The sequence below is a fragment of the Mytilus galloprovincialis genome, chromosome 2, assembly GCF_965363235.1.
Source record: "Mytilus galloprovincialis chromosome 2, xbMytGall1.hap1.1, whole genome shotgun sequence".
In the NCBI taxonomy this organism is placed as follows: Eukaryota; Metazoa; Mollusca; class Bivalvia; order Mytilida; family Mytilidae; genus Mytilus; species Mytilus galloprovincialis.
Genome location: NC_134839.1, coordinates 2009203 through 2031051, shown reverse-complemented (window position 1 = coordinate 2031051; position 21849 = coordinate 2009203). Strand labels below are relative to the sequence as shown.

The 21849-nt window shown below is 32.3% G+C and overlaps 1 protein-coding gene across 12 annotated transcripts in view; it reads left to right on the top strand.

Moving 5' to 3' along the window:
• LOC143062667 (rap guanine nucleotide exchange factor 1-like) overlaps nt 1-21849 on the top strand; it is an 86492-nt gene that overhangs the window by 25152 nt on the left and 39491 nt on the right. For 3 of the 12 annotated variants that reach the window (XM_076234372.1, XM_076234373.1, XM_076234371.1), the window contains exons 3-4: nt 14413-14469; nt 17253-17318. The exons of 2 other annotated variants lie outside the window; for them this stretch is intronic. In XM_076234372.1, coding sequence (XP_076090487.1) covers nt 14413-14469; nt 17253-17318 — 123 coding nt within the window. Of the gene's footprint in view, nt 1-1108; nt 1136-10474; nt 11550-14412; nt 14470-17252; nt 17319-21849 lie in introns of those variants that run through there. 7 more of the 12 variants (XM_076234379.1, XM_076234380.1, XM_076234381.1 and 4 more) reach the window with 7 other exon arrangements.

Here is a 21849-nt window from a genome sequence, read left to right as displayed (position 1 = left end):
TTTAATTTTGATTAAATACTGTTTCAGACAAAACCCTAACTGTATTGTGTTTTTTTATTCTTTGACAACATCGTCAAATAATTGGTTTATTTTTCTTTCAATGATATGGGCACTACTTATTACATGTCAGGTTTCCAAAAACTTTGATGCAAAATTTAAATTTGATTAAATACTGTTTCAGACAAAACCAAAACTGTAGAAAATGTACTTTGGGTTGATTATTATTCATCATGTTCATGGGATTCCATTTTTCATGGATTTTGGGGCTACAGTTGAACCACAAATTTAAAATGAACACCGAATTACAAGTTTTCTATAAGCCTGACTGTATGCAGACTTTGGCAAGACCATGGAATCAATCATCCATGAAAATGCAAGTTTTAATCAATCACTGAATGTTGGTATCTACGAAAATTAATAATAAGTAAATTTTGTGGATGAAAGCAGATAGGTGATAAAATCATGGCATGAAGTTAACAAAATTTTCAAATTGTCACAAGGTAGTTAGTTATTCCCAAGGTCTGTCAGACGTGGTAATGTCCAGTAATAAATGGTTGGGGCCAGTAAAATTTCATCAATTACTGGACCAAATGACCATTGTGAAATTCATAATTTAAAGTCTGCTAAAACACTGATTGGACCAAATACAACTGAGGTCCAAAAAACCTTTAAAAACTCTGTGTTAAAAGCCTTTTTGTCCATAGTCATAGAAAAGGAAGCACTTTTCATCAGACAAACTCAGTCCTGAGTTGATACATTATCAAAGTAATCTTCTGATCATACGCATATTCTTAAAATTTAAAAAAAGTCATAATTATTGAGTGAAAATCACTAAACATGCTAAAAGTTTATTTTTAGATTTACACTCAAATACAATATTTATACCTGATTGAAAAGGATTGCTATTGTTACCTATAAAAGTGAAAACATACACACTTACATGAACTTACTCAATCGTGAAAAAAGTAATAAAATTTAGTATTAAATAAAAATGTTAATGGATGCACACATGTTACCTAACTTAGATAGGATATTGATTCTGAGGCTTAAGGAAGTACTTGTAACGGGTTATACACAATAAAAGGAAACGTCAACAACAATTTTTAAAATAGAATAACTGATAATGGATTATAAGGTAACATTTCTTTGTTTCTGTTTTTTTTTTTTGCTTTTAAACATGTACATGACAAGAAAATGCATGACTGTTTGTCCCATGTGTGTTGAACATGTTTTGTAAAGTTGTAAATGAATTTCTATAGGTTGAAAATACTTTCAATTTTTAGTTTTGTTGTGGAAATTGTCCTTGGAATTCCTAATCTAAAATCTATTCCTTCCGCAGGAGAAAATATATTGTTATTATGATTATGATGAATTAAAATGTACTTTCACTGACTCTGAAGTTAAATGTCAAAACTACAATGATTAATTTCTGACAGTCTTCAATTTGTTACTGAAATTACACTAATATGAATTCTCATGATACAGTGGCGGAAACAGAGGGAGGGTTCAGGAGTTGGAACCTCCCCCCTTTTTTTGGACAATCAATGCATTTGAATGAGGACATATAGTTGGAACCCCCCATTTAAAAATTCCTGGATCCACCCCTGATACATGTACATTCAAAATGAGCTTGTTACTTGAGACTTTGTCACATTGGTCAAATATATTTTGGTTTATTGTATGCCAGATCTCAAGACTTTTAAGGACCTTGTCTATCCAGTCAATCATAATGTATTCGTCCAGACTCCTGGTGCATTGTATTTTTCATACCGGAAATCTTATGTTAGACCTTGACACTTTATTCTGACTCTTTGCTAACTCATAAGGCATGTTAGGTATCAATTTCCAAGAAGACATGTCCCTACACTGACATATTATTTTGACTCCTTGCTTACAAGTCTTTGCTCTAACTTCTAAAAGCTTTGTGCTGAGAAGAGAATCCGCATTATGCCAATGTAAAAAAAGTTTGGCTTGACCTAGCAGAAAGTTGAACTTATGAAATTGTTTTCTAAAGGGAAAGAATACTGAGATGGTTCAAACTGTTACCAAGAGGTAAACATAAGTTCAATATATTATTGGGGGCCTCAGTGGCCGAGTGGTCTAAGTAGTTACTACTGTAATCACTAGCCAGTCAACATTGAGGTTATGAGTTGGTGGTAGAGTGGTCTAAGTAGTTACTACAGTAATCACTAGCCAGTCAACCCTGAGGTTGTGAGTTGGTGGTAGAGTGGTCTAAGTAGTTACTACAGTAATCACTAGCCAGTCAACACTGAGGTTGTGAGTTGGTGGTAGAGTGGTCTAAGTAGTTACTACAGTAATCACTAGCCAGTTAACCCTGTGGTTGTGAGTTGGTGGTAGAGTGGTCTAAGTAGTTACTACTGTAATCACTAGCCAGTCAACCCTGAGGTTATGAGTTGGTGGTAGAGTGGTCTAAGTAGTTACTACAGTAATCACTAGCCAGTCAACCCTGAGGTTGTGAGTTGGTGGTAGAGTGGTCTAAGTAGTTACTACAGTAATCACTAGCCAGTCAACACTGAGGTTGTGAGTTGGTGGTAGAGTGGTCTAAGTAGTTACTACAGTAATCACTAGTCAGTCAACACTGAGGTTGTGAGTTGGTGGTAGAGTGGTCTAAGTAGTTACTACAGTAATCACTAGCCAGTCAACCCTGAGGTTGTGAGTTGGTGGTAGAGTGGTCTAAGTAGTTACTACAGTAATCACTAGCCAGTCAACACTGAGGTTGTGAGTTGGTGGTAGAGTGGTCTAAGTAGTTACTACAGTAATCACTAGTCAGTCAACCCTGAGGTTGTGAGTTGGTGGTAGAGTGGTCTAAGTAGTTACTACAGTAATCACTAGCCAGTCAACATTGAGGTTGTGAGTTGGTGGTAGAGTGGTCTAAGTAGTTACTACAGTAATCACTAGCCAGTCAACCCTGAGGTTATGAGTTGGTGGTAGAGTGGTCTAAGTAGTTACTACAGTAATCACTAGCCAGTCAACACTGAGGTTTTGAGTTGGTGGTAGAGTGGTCTAAGTAGTTACTACAGTAATCACTACCCAGTCAACACTGAGGTTGTGAGTTGGTGGTAGAGTGGTCTAAGTAGTTACTACAGTAATCACTAGTCAGTCAACACTGAGGTTGTGAGTTGGTGGTAGAGTGGTCTAAGTAGTTACTACAGTAATCACTAGCCAGTCAACACTGAGGTTGTGAGTTGGTGGTAGAGTGGTCTAAGTAGTTACTACAGTAATCACTAGCCAGTCAACACTGAGGTTTTGAGTTGGTGGTAGAGTGGTCTAAGTAGTTACTACTGTAATCACTAGCCAGTCAACATTGAGGTTGTGGGTTCGAACCCCGCTCATGTAGGTGCACTCGACTCCAATCTTAATTGGCTAAGAATGTCAAGTTTTCCTATCAAAGGTGGGTGGTTTTCTCCAGGCACTCGGCTTCCTCCACCAATAAAAACTGGCCGCCATGATATAGCCTAAATGGGGTGCTTAAAAGTGGCATTAAAATACAAAAAATCCAAATCCAAATCAATATATTATTCAGAAGAGGGTTGCATTTCATTATTAATTGACTAAGATGTAGACTTCAGTACTAATTCATATGAAGGGTCTTAAGTTTGGTAATCAATATTAAAAGTTAATAAAACAGTAAAACATGGGCTAACAGGTACCTTCCATTAAACTAGCATCTGCTTATAATGAGCAGTCCCTGTTTTTGATAGAATTTGAAATGAAAAATATCAGGCCAAAATGTGTTCGCATAAAAATTTGAGAGTACTTCATGTACTAGACTGTACTACTCAGCAACGCTCTTTTCAGTATACAAGTACATTGACAGTGATTATTACTGTACCAATGCAATTAAAATGAGTTGTTGATATCTAACATGTAAGACACAATGCTTGTTCCAGTTTGTGGAACTATGTCTGTTGCACATGTTACATTGTTTTTATAGACCAAAGAAAATGAAAATCTCTTGATTCTTTAAGTAGAAACATTTTACTCTCTAAACATGCTAAATAAGCTTAAGATACCTTTTTTAGCTCACCTGGCCCAAAGGGCCAAGTGAGCTTTTCCCATCACTTTGCGTCCGGCGTCGTTGTCGTCCGTCGTCGTCCGTCGTCGTTAACTTTTACAAAAATCTTCTCCTCTGAAACTGCTGGGCCAAATTAAACCAAACTTGGCCACAATCATCATTCGGGTATCTAGTTTAAAAAATGTGTTGCGTGACCCTGCCTACCAACCAAGATGGCCGCCATGGCTAAATATAGAACATAGGGGTAAAATGCAGTTTTTGGCTTATAACTCAAAGACCAAAGCAATTTGAGCAAATCTGACAGGAAGTAAAATTGTTTATCAGGTCAAGATCTATCTGCCCTGAAATTTTCAGATGAATCAGACAATCCGTTGTTGGGTTGCTGCCCCTGAATATGTAATTTTAAGGAAATTTTGCTGTTTTTGGTTATTATCTTGAATATTATTATAGATAAAGATAAACTGTAAACAGCAATAATGTTCAGCAAAGTAAGATTTACAAATAAGTCAACATGACCGAAATGGTCAATTGACCCCTTTAGGAGTTATTGCCCTTTATAGTCAATTTATAACCATTTTTTGTAAATCTTAGTCATCTTTTAGAAAATCTTCTCCTCTGAAACTACTAGGCCAAATTAAACCAAACATGGCCACAATCATCATTGGGGTATGTAGTTTTAAAAATGTGTCCGGTGACCCGGTCAACCAACCAAGATGGCCGCCATGGCTAAATATAGAACATGGGGGTAAAATGCAGTTTTTGGCTTATAACTCAAAAACCAAAGCATTTAGAGCAAATCTGACAGGAAGTAAAATTGTTGATCAGGTCACGATCTATCTGCCCTGGAATTTTCAGATGAATCGGATAATCGGTTGTTAGGTTGCTGCCCCTGAATTGGTAATTTTGAGGAAATTTTGCTGTTTTTGGTTATTATCTTGAATATTGTTATAGATAGAGATAAACTGTAAACAACAATAATGTACAGCAAAGTAAGAACTAAAAATAAGTCAGTTTGACCAAAATAGTCAATTGACCCCCTAAGGAGTTATTGCCCTTCATAGTAAATTTTTAACAATTTTCTTAAAATTTGAAGACTTTCAATAACATTTTCCACAGAAAGTACTGTTATAGATAGAGATAATTGTAAGCAGCAAGAATGTTTAGTAAAGTAAGATCTACAAACACATCACCATCACCAAAACACAATTTTGTCATGAATCCATCTGTGTCCATTGTTTAATATTCACATAGACCAAGGTGAGCGACACAGGCTCTTTAGAGCCTCTAGTTAGTTCAAAGGTATCTCAACTAACATATGTTTGTCTTGGTGTTGGATGAAAGATCCATAACTTTGATTAAAGTGACTTAAAATGATAGCTGCTTAAAGAAAAAAGCTGAATACAAAATACATCAAAGTATCAATTTGTTAAAACACTGTTTTGAAATGTCATTCACCTAGCAATTTGCAAGAAGTTATGAATAAGGTTTGATCATGTCATCTGCTAACACCTGAAAATAACAGGTCTAGTAGATTTCTGACTTTTAAAGGTTACAACCAGGTATAAATAAGAAAAAAATGCATCTGCAATTTGATACACTGATTAAAGGTGAAAGATTATCAATGCACATACTGTTAAATATAAAAGTACTATCTGCAAAAAGTTAACATACTTTTCATGTTGCAGTGATTTATTAATCTTACTTACATTACAGCTTTTAGTTTCTTAATCATAACTTTATCAAATTTTGTCTTATTCTTCAACTTGATGTTATGAGGTTACAAGAGCGCAATTATTTCTTGTTTACATTTTACAGGCAAGTTTTTTACCCCAAGATGGTACTCAGAATAGAATCCTATATGGCTTCTGATTGGTTGATTCAGGATTGGAATTACATTTAATCGAAAGCTTATCCAATTAGGTTTAAAAATTGCAGAAAATCATATTCACATTTTTGGAAGTATAGACAATATATTCCATTTCTGCACGTCGGAGCCATTAAAAATATGCCTTTTTCATTAAGCGAAAAAAAATAGACGATCTTTTTCAACTTCATTTTAAGTCAATTTGAGCTGCATGACCATATATATTTTTTTGGTTGTAATGCAACACTGGCATTTCTAGTAACAGGAACTGCTACCCTTTTTTCCCTAGTTTTTGTAGTCTTCGAGAAAAAAATAAGGAACACTAGTGGTTCCCTATGGAAAATGCATTATGAATAATTGCGCTCTTGTAACCATGAATGAAGCAATATGAACATCAATCTTAGATAGAGTTATCTCCCTTTGAATGTGAAATTCCCTCAATCAAGGGGATTGATTTTAAAATTCCTTTTGCTTTAAGTTTCAAACACACATTTTTAACACTTAAATTATTTTAGTGGCCTTAGATTAATCAGACTTAGACTTTGGCATCTAATGTAAATTTTTTCAATCAACCACTTACAACATTTGAGCGTTTGCCAGCCCAGACTGCCTTGCAGCTGAAGTTTTGGTGATACACAAATGGATATAGTTATATATCTGTTGATTAACATGCAGAAATTGAAAAAAAGGTAGGAGGATGATTTTTCCTGGGGTATTTGTAAATTATCCAGAGGTAATACAAGAGTGCAAAGAATCAGCTGTGACAGCAACCCAATACATGAAACAAGTCAAAATACAGTCTTCATCAATAGACAGCAACCCAATGCATGAAACAAAAAGTCTAAAAAAAAGTCCGTCAATAGACAGCAACCCAATACATGAAACAAACTCTTTTTTGTCTTCAGTTTGTTTTCTTGTTAAAATCTGTCCTGATGAAATTTTGACCTGTACTGAAATTGAGTGTAGGAAGGGTGTTTGTTTTATTTACCGATATTATTTTTACGATAAATAAACAGGAAGAAGATTATGATTATATATGCTACTACATTCCTCCTACAATCTGAAGTGATCATTAGGAACAAGTAGTCGTATTAATAAAGGAAGAAGGAAATAGATATGCATGTAAACAGAAGTCCTTATTAAAATGTAAACATTTCGCAGAATTACTTTTAATTTTATCAGAGCTGGGCAATGATTTTTTTGAATTGGAAATTTCTTGTGAATTTGAGAACTATGAAACAAATGTTTAAATATAGAAGGGTGAAGTTTGGTAAATTTCATTGATTGCTGCTACTCATCATGCTCATTGCACAACTTTATCATGATTGATTTTTGGTGTTTAATACCACTTCCAGTACTCTTGGCTGTATCATATGTATTAAATAGGAACCCATTTTGTTTACTTGAGGGGTTTTATAATGAAATTTCTGATAGATTGCAATTGATAAAATTTAGGATTGATGTTATGTCAAATTTATTTCACTAAAGCGAGTAGCTCTTAATTTTACAAATTTGTTGACAAAACCTGTCGAAACAGAATAATCTCTTACCATGCGGTAATTGATGGGTATTGTTGTCTTTATCATGGTTTTAATTTGATAATAAGAAAAAAAAATCATTCTCTTATGAATTGGGCTTTGGGGGATATTAAAAGATGTCTTCCCTTCTATAATTTTAAGTTGTGATGAAGTGATAATTTTTCAACAGATATAATTTGGGGGTGCATTAAAAATGATGTTTAAAAATAACTTGATACCTCTAAATACAGTATTAATGATTCCTTTTGTCTTTGTCTCTTGACAAGACACTACATTTTTGTTTTGCATTGTTGCTCAAACTGCTATTAATAGAGAACTGGAATGTACCCATCTGCAAGTTGCATTTAATTAGTAAAAATCTTGTCTCTAAAAACAATAGCATTAAAATGTTAAAAATGAAGTATAGGAAGTCTACATGCTGCATTCAACCATTAACATGGGGTTCAGGGAACTTCAGTCATATGTCAAAAAATACCATGAAATCAAGACAAATGTAAAGCAATGATAAATCCCCAAGAAACTGACAGATCAGTTTTTGTGTCACTGCTCCATTGTAAGTAACTTTTAGATAATTCTAATACATCATCACCAACATTTGGTAATGTATCCAACAACTATAAAACAAATAACTTTTTGGTTGGCCTTGAACTGAGGTCTGTATCCTGCCACTCCTGTTATATATCAGTATGTATGGTCAGATTATGTTTCTGTTTGTGAGAGAGAGTTGTTCCCCTTTTGTCAGTATTTTGTAATTTATGTTTGTGACGTCATCTTTGTCTGATTAAAATGTAGAAATGGAAGCTGATGTGTTTTTATGTGTCCGTATATAATCGCCTCCATCCATGCTACCAGAGCTATTCCCCTAGTCTGTAATATGGTGGAGTGACCTAAACGATCGTGAATATTATGATTTATACATATTTTGGATTATTTTTTTCATTGGATTTTGAATATTTTTACATATAAAGTTGACCGACTGTTCCTGATGGATCTGCCATGCCGCCATGATGCTGAACACTTTTCGTTGTTTTTAAAGATTTCTACATGAACTTTTATTATGATACCAACATTTAAATTTATTTTTTGGAAAGAAGAACAGACCATGTCTCGTCTTGTATACGTACTGTCTTTGTGATTTGTGATGAATGTCAACTACCTGTATCCCGTTTTAAACCTGAAGCACGTGAGATTTATCTCAATGCATTATGATCATGCATTTTATTTCTGTAACATTCGTTTGGATCCTGTTTATACATTTATTATATGCTATTTTCATTTGACATTATTCAATTTGTATCGGTGATAACTGTATCGCCATGCATACTCAAGTTCCGATTTCATCACATGGAAGAGCCATTTTACATAACATTCGTTGACCCAGATTAACCCGTTGAACTACACGTGTGCCTGATGTGTATTGCGTAATGTTGACTGTATTGCTGTTGTGTTTCATTCCGCCGTAACCTATATTAAGTGTTATATTTACCGTATTTTGGTGATAACTGTATCGCCATAGTTTTGAAGAGTTCCAAGAAGACATATTTTAAAGAAACCCTGATGATTTTTATTCTGTACGAGAACATTTTATTTTTAACTATGTTGATATTATGAATCCAGATACTTTTCATGCTAATTTTGTTTACTTTGAATTAAAACTAATGTGAACGTGTTAATCATTTAGCGGTGTGATATTTATCATAAATAAAACCTTATTAAATTTAAGAGTTTAAGGTCTCTGATGATATTATCAAATGTGTATTCAGCTTTTTATAATGATATCAGTTTGTCTAGTAGGAAATGCCATTAATATGTGTGTATCACTGTAAGTGTTGTGTGAAAGTAATGCGTGCATAAGGTCATCCGAGGGAGGAGTCCGAGATGCCAGACTTTCGGTTTTGCAGCGTTGATACGTTTGTTATAAAATGGTTACTAGAGTGTCGAGAGATTAACTTTATTCATGTAAACTTTTGAATTTTGGAAATTATTATCTATTGTATTTTTTTTTTATAACACATAAACATATTGACCATTGTAAAAATTTAGTAAATTTTTGTTTTGGGGGCGGGATGTTATATATCAGTATGTATGGTCAGATTATGTTTCTGTTTGTGAGAGAGAGTTGTTCCCCTTTTGTCAGTATTTTGTAATTTATGTTTGTGACGTCATCTTTGTCTGATTAAAATGTAGAAATGGAAGCTGATGTGTTTTTATGTGTCCGTATATAATCGCCTCCATCCATGCTACCAGAGCTATTCCCCTAGTCTGTAATACTCCCTCTTTTGTTTATAGACAAGACAGGAAAAGAGAAAAGATTGTTTATGATGAAGAATCTTTTTTTAAGAAAACAAATCTACCAGCACACCAGCTTGCTATGTAGCCATTCCTAGTATTAAAGTATATGTGATATTTTGGGTGTTATGTTGTAGGTCAGACAGGCTAATCACTCTTATTGACAGCCAAGTGACAGATACATGTATCATTCACCATATAACAAGAAATTATAGATATATTTCATACCAATTTGATGTAAAAATCCATGGCAAACATTATGTAGATGTCGATGTAAATTGTGTATGTGAAATATACAATTTAAGGCCACACAAAATATCTCCTATCGTAAAAGGGTGAAAATTGGTTGTATATTAACTTAAAAGTGTCTAAAATTGTTAATTTTCAAATAAAAAAATCTTGAATTGACCTGTTAAGATTGGAAAATTTATTTTGTCAATTTTATTTGACTGTTTTTAATCAAAATTCTTTTGAATTGGTATTGAAATTTTTACACATTTTTAAGTACACCTACTTGTATAGTTTAACACTTACTGACAGATAGTAGCTGTTATATGTCCACTATTAAATGTTGCTAAGATGAGATACAACAACCATTATATAGTTAAAGAATGATTGTACATGTACAAGTTCTTAAAATTTTCTTAAAGACTTTTTTTGTCTCTCCCCAACAAACAATAGTTATGGCCTTTACGATGGCCTCTTGTAACAGTTGACAAAGGAAGTGCATGATTGTTTATTACCGTGGAGAAAGTAACATTGTTACATGTAGGAAATGGGACAAGAAGTAATGAATCAGTGTAGTACAGCGTCTGTGTATTGAACTATTTATAGTGATCATTTCTAGATAAGTGAAACCAAAACTTTGGAGAATTGAGCAGGAGATAATAATCTTTCGCTTAGAAGTAATTATCACTGATAAGATTTTTCTGTGTATTTGTTTTGGAGCAACTTTAGATATTTCTTTGGTCATTTGGGTATGACCCTTAAGACTTTTGGATGTTGGATTACTAAACTAAATTACATTGACAGATTTTGATAAGGATTTTGTATACATGTGTGTTATCTGTTGGATAGAGATATATACAATTTTGATGTCATGTGTGTGAAAATGAGGAAAATAATTATTCAAAGATGAAGATAGCCAGCAGTATTTGTTTTTTGTAATTTTTCTCAATAAAACAAAATTCTTCCATAAATAGTTTGGGAAATTGATGGAAATTTTATCCATACTATTGATGGATTGTTTTTAAATTTGACAAATAAAAGAATAAAAGAGCTGTCAATTTTCTTGGGACAAAGGATCTCTTAAAATCTTAGAAATTTGAGACCTATTGAAATATCTGACAGCTGATTTGAGAAAAGAAACCTCAGAAAATTGAGACCTTAGGAATAATTGTATGACTAATGTAGCAGTGTTTACCAATATTTTCTAGGGAATATTGCAAATAACTAATTATGACTAATAGTTGTCAGTTATTACAAACCACTATCAAGTATCGATGATTTTGTTCTTTATTTCGGTCAGAGACACTTTGAAGTACTGAAGATTCTATGTAACTTTATTATTCTTGGTGTATTTAAAATGTATGTTAGCAGAACGTGTATTGAAAGTGAATCATCCAATGTATTAAGTGATATGGCATAATAATTTAGATTTTTCTTGTGCAAATGGATATCAAAATAGTCTTGATCAATAATTGGATCCGTTCTTGGGATGGATGAATTTTTGTGACTGGAATATTAACTACGAAACATGCATACTTTTACTAAAAAAGGGAAATTTAATACCCTAGATAGAAAGAAGAAAAAAGAAATAAAGGTAGGGTTTTTATTATTGGTTCTCTGTCTTATCTGAGTTGGGAGAATCCCCAGGCTATGGTAGTAAGTCTAAAGAGGGGTGTGGGTTGTCTATAAGATATAGATCAAATGGAATTGTTAGCTTTGAAAGAATTAAAACTTTCATCTCTAAGAGGATGAAGATCTTTGTAGAGGGTTTTAGTGCATATCAATGAAGATAAACAAAACATGGGAGCATGAAGTTAAGATAGGCTATTTTTAGTAGTTTAAGATATATAAATAAACAACAGAACAAATAGGGAGATAAAAAATGTTTTTTGTCAAGGTAAAAAATGACCCAGTGGCTTTATTCACAAAAATTTTACAATTGAATTGATTGTAAGTTGTACTGCATGAATGCTATTGAATGAAGGGTATTCATTTCGTAGGAGTTTTTTGGTGAAAAGAGTAAGAGGGACCAAACTTGATCCTTGTTATGATATAATCTTTTAAGTTGATGTGGACATGAAACATTATGAAAGATTACTGGTAGAATTCATTTATTTTTTGTTGTGTATAGTTCATTTAGTTTGTGATGTTTGGTTTTGTTGTTTTACATGAGCCGATTATTAATCACTAGAAATTGTGGTTCATCCAAATCTATACCTGTGAATAACAATTAAGTACCCCACAAATAATAAGGAATTACTAGTAACAGTATTTGAAAGTCGGTTAACCCATTTTCACAACAAGGGACCTAATTTGTTTGATATGGCCGGAACTTGACCTAAAGAGCATTTGAAGAATAATTAATCACAGTTTGAAAAGATGTTTATTTTTCAAGGTTCCACCAAACAGGTCCTGTAGTATTTAGTCACCGTGAGTGTGATGAATGATTGAAACAGTATGACGAAATCTGTCCATCTATATATATGTGTAATACTAATAATCGACTGGTTAATAGTCCACTTGTAATGTTGTACCACGGTATGCCTGGTACTAAGTAATTTAGTTATATTGTTAGTATAGTTTGTCTCAACTGCATCACAGTCTGATTTTGGTTAACCAACACTTTTTATCAGGAGGAAAGCAATGTTATGTTTTTATTTAATTTGTAGGGAAAGGTATAAAAAATTTCATTTGAAGGAAAGGTATAAAAAAAAAAAAAACTTATTGATATTTTCTGTCTTGAAGACTTACATGAAAGAAATTACCATTTCCAAATCTAAAGCATTCTGGGAAATTGTTCAAAACATGAATGGTTAAAAAAATTCTCAACAACTGTAACCCTAAGAATTCAGTCTCTATATTTGCTGCTCTTTGATGACTATACCTTGCAAGTAGGACATGTAGGATAAGGGAGGGACTGAATTATTCTAAAATTGAGAAAGGAAATGGGGAAATTTTGTGTCAAAGCGACAACAACCGTCCATAGAGCAGACAACAGCCGAAGGCCACCAATGTGTCTTAAATGTAGTGAGAAACTCCTGCACCCGTACGCATTTGTTTATTTAAACAATTTCAACCAAGTGTACAAACAATAAGAGTATCCATATATTTAATTTATACTGAATTAAAAACAGTGAAAGTATTACTGATCTTTCTCCTTCTTTCTATGACCGCTTGCAATTATTCTTTGATAAGCCCATGAATTTATTTCATATGTAGGTATTATGAATAAGAAAATCAAACCAATTTGGTGTGTTTATAAAGGTTAAGGGGAGGTCTGATAAGTTATCCTGGATGTTTTTAAGTGTTATAATGATGTTGCTGATCACATTAAGAAAGGGATATTATACTTGTAGATACCACTGATTACTGTTATGTCACTACCAGCTGTAAACAATGGAAATGCTGAGTCAGATCTGACAAGAAATTGATTAGCATGTCAATTGTTTTATGTCTCAGAGGCATCCAAAGGGGATGGATTTAGTTTAATGATGTTTAAGGGGGTTCTGAAGGAAAATTGTATAGAAGTAATAGCTTTTCAAAAAAGCTTGCTATTTCTTAGCAGTTTGTACAATTTGCCTACACTCTTGTTTTGCAGATAGGTTTAAATCATGGCATTCGTTTATATATGATATACTGATACAATATCCAGTTGCAGATTGAGTCTGATAGGTTTAAATCATGGCATTATTTTGAATATGATATCCATTTTAAACCTACATGTACATGACCTATGTTAAACAGTAAAAATTAAATTAAAGCAAATTTATTTTAAAACATAGGGCACATAAGGATCTTGAAAACTTGAACATATAAGCATGTTATAACTTATAATTGAGAAAAAGCTGCATGATTAATTAAAGTTCAAAATAATGACAGATATGGATACAAATTTCTAATTTGGGTCATTTTTGTATAGGAAATATTCTTCAATGTTTTTGGCCTTAAGGTAGATCAGTGAATCCTAATTGAGTCACCCTCATAATCATTATTATCAATAAAAGTATTATTATGACATACTGCTTAAATTAAACACATTTTGTATAACACCACACATTAGGTCCTGAATTACAAGTATAAAAAAAAAATGAAAAAATTTCCCCTCTATTTTTTTTCTGTATATAATAAACAAGTAAATCCTTGTTTATGGACACACATAAAGATTAAAACATAGATTGACTTCCTCCTGACGTAAACTAAATGTAATCAACTTGTGATTCAGGACCTTAAGTGTGTGGCTGTCTAATACTCAATTTTAATTTTATACGCAGTCATTGTCATTTATAATGTCAATTCATATTTCCTAAATCATTATTTAATAAAGCAGTTGACAAATTGCAGTCTGAATAACTGTTGACTCACTGTGATGAAGATGCAGGAATGTCCAATACAAAATGATTTAAATTGGTTGTAAAGGAAAAAGTTGTCATCATTATAACAATATATGTATGTTTCAGGTTTCTACCCGACACTCCTCCCCAGTAAAATATACTAGACATTCAATCTTTATAAAGGTAGGCCAAAATGTATAGACTCTGCTTCATATGGTCTTTGTCCCATATATAGGAGACAACTAAGTGAAGTGGATAATTCTTTCCTCAGAATATCTTTATTTGTCTGATACTGCATGTATTTTGCATGTTACATGTACATGAATTTTTTATTCTATCAATCAAATTGCAGTAAAATTTCGGTTTCATTATATAGTTCTGTGTGTGTCAAATAATCTTTGCCAGTCTGTTATATAGTTTTGTGTGTGTCAAACAATCTTTGCTATTCTGTAATATAGTTCTGTGTGTGTCAAACAATCTTGCCAGTCTGTTATATAGTTCTGTGTGTGTCAAACAATCTTGCCAGTCTGTTATATAGTTCTGTGTGTGTCAAACAATCTTTGCCAGTCTGTCATATAGTTCTGTGTGTGTCAAACAATCTTTGCCAGTCTGTCATATAGTTCTGTGTGTGTCAAACAATCTTTGCCATTCTGTTATATAGTTCTGTGTGTGCCAAACAATCTTGCCAGTCTGTTATATAGTTCTGTGTGTGTCAAACAATCTTGCCAGTCTGTTATATAGTTCTGTGTGTGTCAAATAATCTTTGCCAGTCTGTTATATAGTTCTGTGTGTGTCAAATAATCTTTGCCAGTCTGTTATATAGTTCTGTGTGTGTCAAACAATCTTTGCCAGTCTGTCATATAGTTCTGTGTGTGTCAAACAATCTTTGCCAGTCTGTTATATAGTTCTGTGTGTGTCAAACAATCTTTGCCAGTCTGTTATATAGTTCTGTGTGTGTCAAACACTCTTTGCCAGTCTGTTATATAGTTCTCTGTGTGTGCCAAACAATCTTTGCCTGTCTGTTATATAGTTCTCTGTGTGTTTCTGTTTGAAGAAAACAATTATATGATTATATAGAAAGCTTTTTTTTACATTCTTCTTTCTGTTTTTCGAGAAAACTATGAGCCTATAGATGAATTGTACAGAAAAAAAAATGCCCCAAAAAATCCATGTTTGACTCTGTCACATTTTCCTAACTTGGCAAGCGGTGAGGGGGGTATTTTATTTTCTTTACTCTGAAATGAAAAGAAGGGATATATTATATAGATTTATGAAGCACTAGACAAACTTGAAGCCAAGGTAAAGAGCTTCCAATGCTGTTCTTCATCTATAGGTCATTGAGGCTTCAAACAATGAGCAAAAGTTCAAACATTACTACAGGAATTCTTTTTCGGTCTGATTTTCTTATACAAACAATATCTTCTCAGAGACCATATATAATTTATGCATGTCTATCAAATATATTAGTATAAATTAATGATATTTAAGAAGGAATACTTAAATACAAGATTATTATTTAGGTTAAAAAAATGTATTTGTAGTTGGAGATAAAATTGTCCTACTCCCCAAAAAGCCTTGGACATTGGTGCAATCTTAGACTATAGATGGTGCATGAAAAAGTTAAAAGAAAATAATCTTTATCTTTTATAACCATTATGGATGGAAAATACTTGGAATTATATCTTTACATGAATTCAATTACATTTTAAATTAAAAGATTTGTGATTTCCAAATTCTTAAGGCACATATGTTGTCAAGTATTGTAAAGATTTGTCAGTTAAGGAGGCTCACGGGTATAAGATTTTCAGAAAAAAATTAAACATTTATTTTTCATTACAAATTTTATTTATTACCTTTAGTAGTTGTGACTTTATCATATGGTACAAAAATCATTCCTAAAACTCAATTCCTGTTGGCCCCAGGTGACTTTTAAAATGTAGATATCATTGAGACTGCTCCAAATTATCTCCCTTTGGTGCAAAAATGCAATTTTTTGGCATTAAAATGTTAAAATTGAAATATCTTTTTTAACTCATCGGTGACCTATATTTTTTATTGTTGTTTTCGAGGAAGCTGTACATAAACTAAATAATTGTAAAATTTAAGCGATTTCTGTAATTTAGTTATTTTTTTATTTCGATATTACCGCTATTTCTGCTATTAGTTCAACAGAAAAAAGTGACATTAACAAAAATGTATGCTTCTTTCGAAGGCAGATTGTGAGCGTAAATGAACGGTGACCCCATTATTTTATTTTATTTTTCTATTATGTATAAGATAAAGTTCTTTTATAGAAAAATATAGAGAAATCCTATATTAAATAAAAAATTTGATTAAGACCCGCGAGCCCCCTTAAGTCATTTTTTAAGAAGAAAATTTATGTTAAAAGAAATAGTTTAGCCCTGACCTTGTCAAGTTGTGCTGTGGATATCTGTAGTCAGTCTTTTAAACCAATTAACACAAAATTCAGTGAACACTGAGAAAAGTTTGCTCAAATGCAGGATGTATATGGCGCCAAGGACATTCTCAATCTTCAGTAAAATGTTCATTCCAAGAAATTTATAGGAATTATGACCTACAACGTGAAGAAAAAAAAAAACAGGGATTCTTAAATGGTTACGTGCTTGTACAACCTTATCTGCATTTGGTTGAGTCCTCAATGCTCTTCAGCTTTGTTGTATTTGGCATCTTATTTTATCTGATGAGTCTTTTGTAGAAGAAACAAGGGTCAGGTGTACAAAATTTTATTCCTGGTATCTATGATGTGTTTATTTATAACATTAAATCTCTTGGGGTTTATTTATATCAAACAAATTTGTTGATACATGTATACATGTATATAAAAATGCTTTATTTTTTGTAAATACAGACCACACCTCTTCCTTGGTCTTATGTGAAAAATGTGGGCTAGAGATATCAAAATGTAATAATAGAAAATAGTATGAATATTTAGAGTTATATTTCAGAGTTCTTCACGACTTTCCTCCCCACTTAAGCAAATTAAACCTGATAGACAATCAGTATTTGTAAAGGTAGGTTACTCACTCACATATAGCTGCTGTATATCGCTTCTCTCTTTTAGTGGCTAACAATTCATCAAGGTTTGTAAAGCTTACATTGATGGAAGTTTTGAATTAAGGTAATGGAAAAAAAGTATCTGTTTTTAGACAGTATGAATGTTTTGTGATGACTTTAAGGAATGATATCCTTGATGGATTATGTTGTCATTCAGTCCAGAATAGCAGATGCCAGATTTACTTAATTATATAGATATCTAAATTATATATATATATAAAACTAGATACACTCTATTATTATACCATTTATGTAGACAACTTTTCCTCCTTCATGAGTGTTCAACACCTTTCTGCAAGTGTGTAATATTCTAGATATTTCAGAGGTAGAATTTTTTGGGGGATGCCCCTTTAAGTGTTCCCATCCTTATAGAGCTCTATATAAAGTTATTGCATAGACTAACATTGCCTTGGACAATGTTGGATGGCACACACACCTCCCCTTTTTTTTAATTCCTGGATCCACAGGTTTTTAAAGTCTTCAGAGACTTCTATCACATTATGTTTGTGTTAGCCAGCCCTACACTTGCATAGAACATTTCACAACACAGTAAAACTTATAAAATTATAAATCAACATAAGATTTTATTTCCAATTTCAACCCAAATTTTTAATGTATAATACAGGTAATATATCTGGCAAAGATTAACTCTTATCTAAGATGCATATGTAACACCTGTCAAAAATTCCAAATCTATCCAAATGTTTGTTGCCAGAAGATACAAGGAGAATTTGAACGAAACCTGGTGGCAATAATTTACAAGTTCATGGTAATGCGTTATGAAATATAACGTCAATTTGAATTATGTTTGGACACAAATTCTGATTCCGAAAAAAATTTATGTCTTCAGCCATTTTGTTTTTTAACTTATTTATTCCTATAACACACAATGTAGTTTAAAATCTGTTTTATAGAAATACAAAGCTATTCTCCAACCTTGCTTTTCTATTATTACACTGCAGGCCAATCTAAGCCTTAGTTTGTCAAAGCTACCAGAATTTCTTTAGTTTTGCTTCACATATTTTTGTCCAAATAATAAGATGTTTTAAATTAGAGCAATATTTAGATTGTTTTTTTGGGGGTAAACTCTTTTTCTGATCATTTGTAACATATGTTGATTGCCTCTGCAAAGAGACTTGAATATTTCACTTTTAAAGTATCAAATGAGTCGGATATCCTATTGTTATTATGTTCCGGTAAATGAATGTATGTTATTGAAAAAATTCTAACCTGGCAAATTCAAGTAAAAAAGGACAATATCAAAAAACTATTTACATGTATTTATGACATTTTATGAATATCTATATATAGACAGTATATTCTTTCTGAAGATATATCCTTAAATTATAGCCATATTACATTTTTTTACTTGTACCTTAAAAAAAACATATTGATATAGAAAGGCAAACAATCTTATTATGCAATGTACAGTTGAGATTTCTTGTTCAAAAACACTTGATGTACACATATTTTGTTATTGATAAATGAGTTTAAGTACTTTAGTTAAATTAAGAATTGATCTAGCCAAAACAGACTAAAAAGCTCTCTTTGCAGAATACTAAAATGCAAATTTTGTTAGATTCAGTTGGAAAATCGTTAAATGAACAATCCCAGTTACAGCATCTTGATAAATGTTTGAAATGGAGAAATTGAGTACTTGTTTCATATTTGCTTAGTCAGCAGTAAAATGACTTGGAGATCAATATCAGTATTTTATTCTGTTCTTTGTCAGAAATGGACATTTTGATATGAAATATACATGGTATTGATTATATGAATTGAGTTTTGTATAAAGTTGTTTTGGTAGAGCTTCTTTTGTTTTCCTTATAAGCCATTCTGGCATCTGTATTCAATATTTAATCATGTTTATGCATTGTTTAATCCGAAAATCAGATCAATAAAGGGTTTCTGACTGTGGTGCTGTTTCACATAGTATGTTATGCATATATGAGAAAATCCTTTTTTAGATATTTGATAGAGCTAATTTCCTAATGCATGTAGCGCAAGACTTTGGGAAGCTTGCTTGCATTGTTTGTTAATTAATTTATTATACAATTGTAATTGGAACAACTTTTGATTAAATTTAAATATTGTATACAGATTTAATTATACCTTAATATATATATTGTTTGAAGATGTCAATCTTTACTACAAAGCTTGAGTAAATGTTTATACAAACAAAGCAAGCAAGCCAACCAAAGTTTTACTCTACAAGCATTAGGAAATTAGCTCTAACAGAATTGTAGTGATTATATTTGAGAGATTGAGTTCAGGATTTGTTGTTGTTTACATTTAAATTCAACAAGGAAGATGTCAATAAGAACTACTTAAGTAGAATTTTGTATAATTACCTATAATTCTATTTATAGTAAAATATATATAACTTCATCAGGACATTGTATTTTCCTGATAAGGGGTGAAGAGGTACAAAAAAGTTTCATTTCACACCAGACTTGTTTAATCATATGACTTAGCCCTCTTTCTGTTGGCTTATTGATAAGGATGTAATTATACCATTGTAAGAAATCATTGTGTATTGGGTTTTATAAAGATATTTTCTTGTATCTGTATAAACAGATTGTGGTTTTGCTGAATGTCCAGTGGAAAATATTACATGCATATTCAGGAGTATTTCTTTCCTTTTTCGATATTCATTACAAATTTTTACTGTGTTTATTATGCTAGAGCATGTTTTTTTCTGCCCTATTGGTGTTACAGTGACAAATATTACACATTAAGGAGGCATGAAGTATTGCCATTTTAATTTTCACCATGTTACACTCTCCAACAACAAATTCTATATACTGGTACATGAATTTATTGGATTGATGTATATTCCAGTTCAATGTAATATGCAAAAAATTGTGTTTTTTGGGGGAAATGTAGAAAAGTGCATTTAATAAGATTAAAGTCATTTCCTGTGATATATAGCAACTCTTTGTGATATCTTTTTCATCTGCAGTTGATCCTTTAAAAGTGTAGATTTTGAAGTGGTCAGTCTAGCCAGTTATTTAGTTTCTGGAAATATTAGTTAATAGAAAGTTGCTTTTAGTACTACAGTGTAACCTGTGTTATCAGACCTACTGGGGGGTAAGAAAAAAATATTGGATTAAGCAGGGTGTCGGAAAAGTCTGGGTTTTTTCTGCAAGGATAGTTATATTTTTGGACCAGAAAAATGTATCCTTTATTAAGCAGAAAGTTTGAATACTCAGGTGCCAGATTAGACAGGTTACAGAGTATACTAAAAAGAAGACGTTGCATGATTGCCAATGAAACAACTAAAGGAAAAAGGATGTCAATGTTAACAAGTACATGTCACTGTATGGCCTTCAACAAAGTTAGCAATGTCCATGCACTTATGTGTTTACTTCATGTGTTTACTTCCTGCAAGAAATCTGATTTGTTTAAAAAAAAAAAAAATGGAGTAAGTATCAAAATGAAATATTATTGTTCTTTAAATAGCTAACGCTCTTGTTAAAATCCAAACTTGACTGAAATCTTTCAAGGACAATTAAATAAGAGCTGAGTGGTCTTTTCTGTGAGTGTGATTTTCTCAAATGATAAGGAAGAAATCTAATGGAGAAGATTTGACCCACTTAAGATATGTTTGTAATGTGATGATAAGGTCGTATCATCTGTGTTGATGTTTATCTTAACATCCTCAATTAATGTTTACTGGCACCTTCTATAGAGGGACCTAGGGGGAAACTGATGGGTCAATTTTATCTTAAGGTTTGTCTGGGGTCCTAGCTCAACCTGCAACGCTAGATTGGGCCAGTCTTTAAAGGAACACCTTTATGTAGAGAGTCTTCTGGGGATCCTTGGAAGTCTTTTTATCTGAAGGTCTTAGACACATTACCTTTATAGAGAAGGTCTTATTCGCATCCTTAAAATAGTCTAATAGCAGGGATCACATTCATAACAGCAAAACTTAAAATCATTCTTTCTTTATTATCCTGAGCTTAAAGTTGTAATTCTCACAATTGAATGTCACTATGATTTTTATGTTACTATTTGCTATATATCATTATCAAAGGTCAAAACATGTACCAGGATACAGATTTTTAAATTTCCCAATAAATAACCACACATGAAAATCCCTTTATTTTTCACTAATCTTGCCTCTGATACTATCAATAAGTTTGAAAAATGAGTAACTTTCATTGTGAACTTTGACCATTGTTGGTCTTATGCCAATGTTTTGTCTAACTGTGAGTCATTATAGGTTTCACAGGTCTTTTTGTTTTGCATTTTATTATATGCATTATGATCCCACCTTTACAAATGCACTATCTTCAAGATATGGTCAGTGAGGATGGAATCTACAGTATCAATACCAGATCTTCCAATTTGTACCATTTCCAGGAAAATTGAATGTCAGAAAGCAAAAATCGGCACATCACAATGTCCTATGATGTTTTTCTCCCCAATTGACCCTAGGTCAATCTTGGGTATATAAAAGATTTCAAACTCTTCTACTCATGCGTC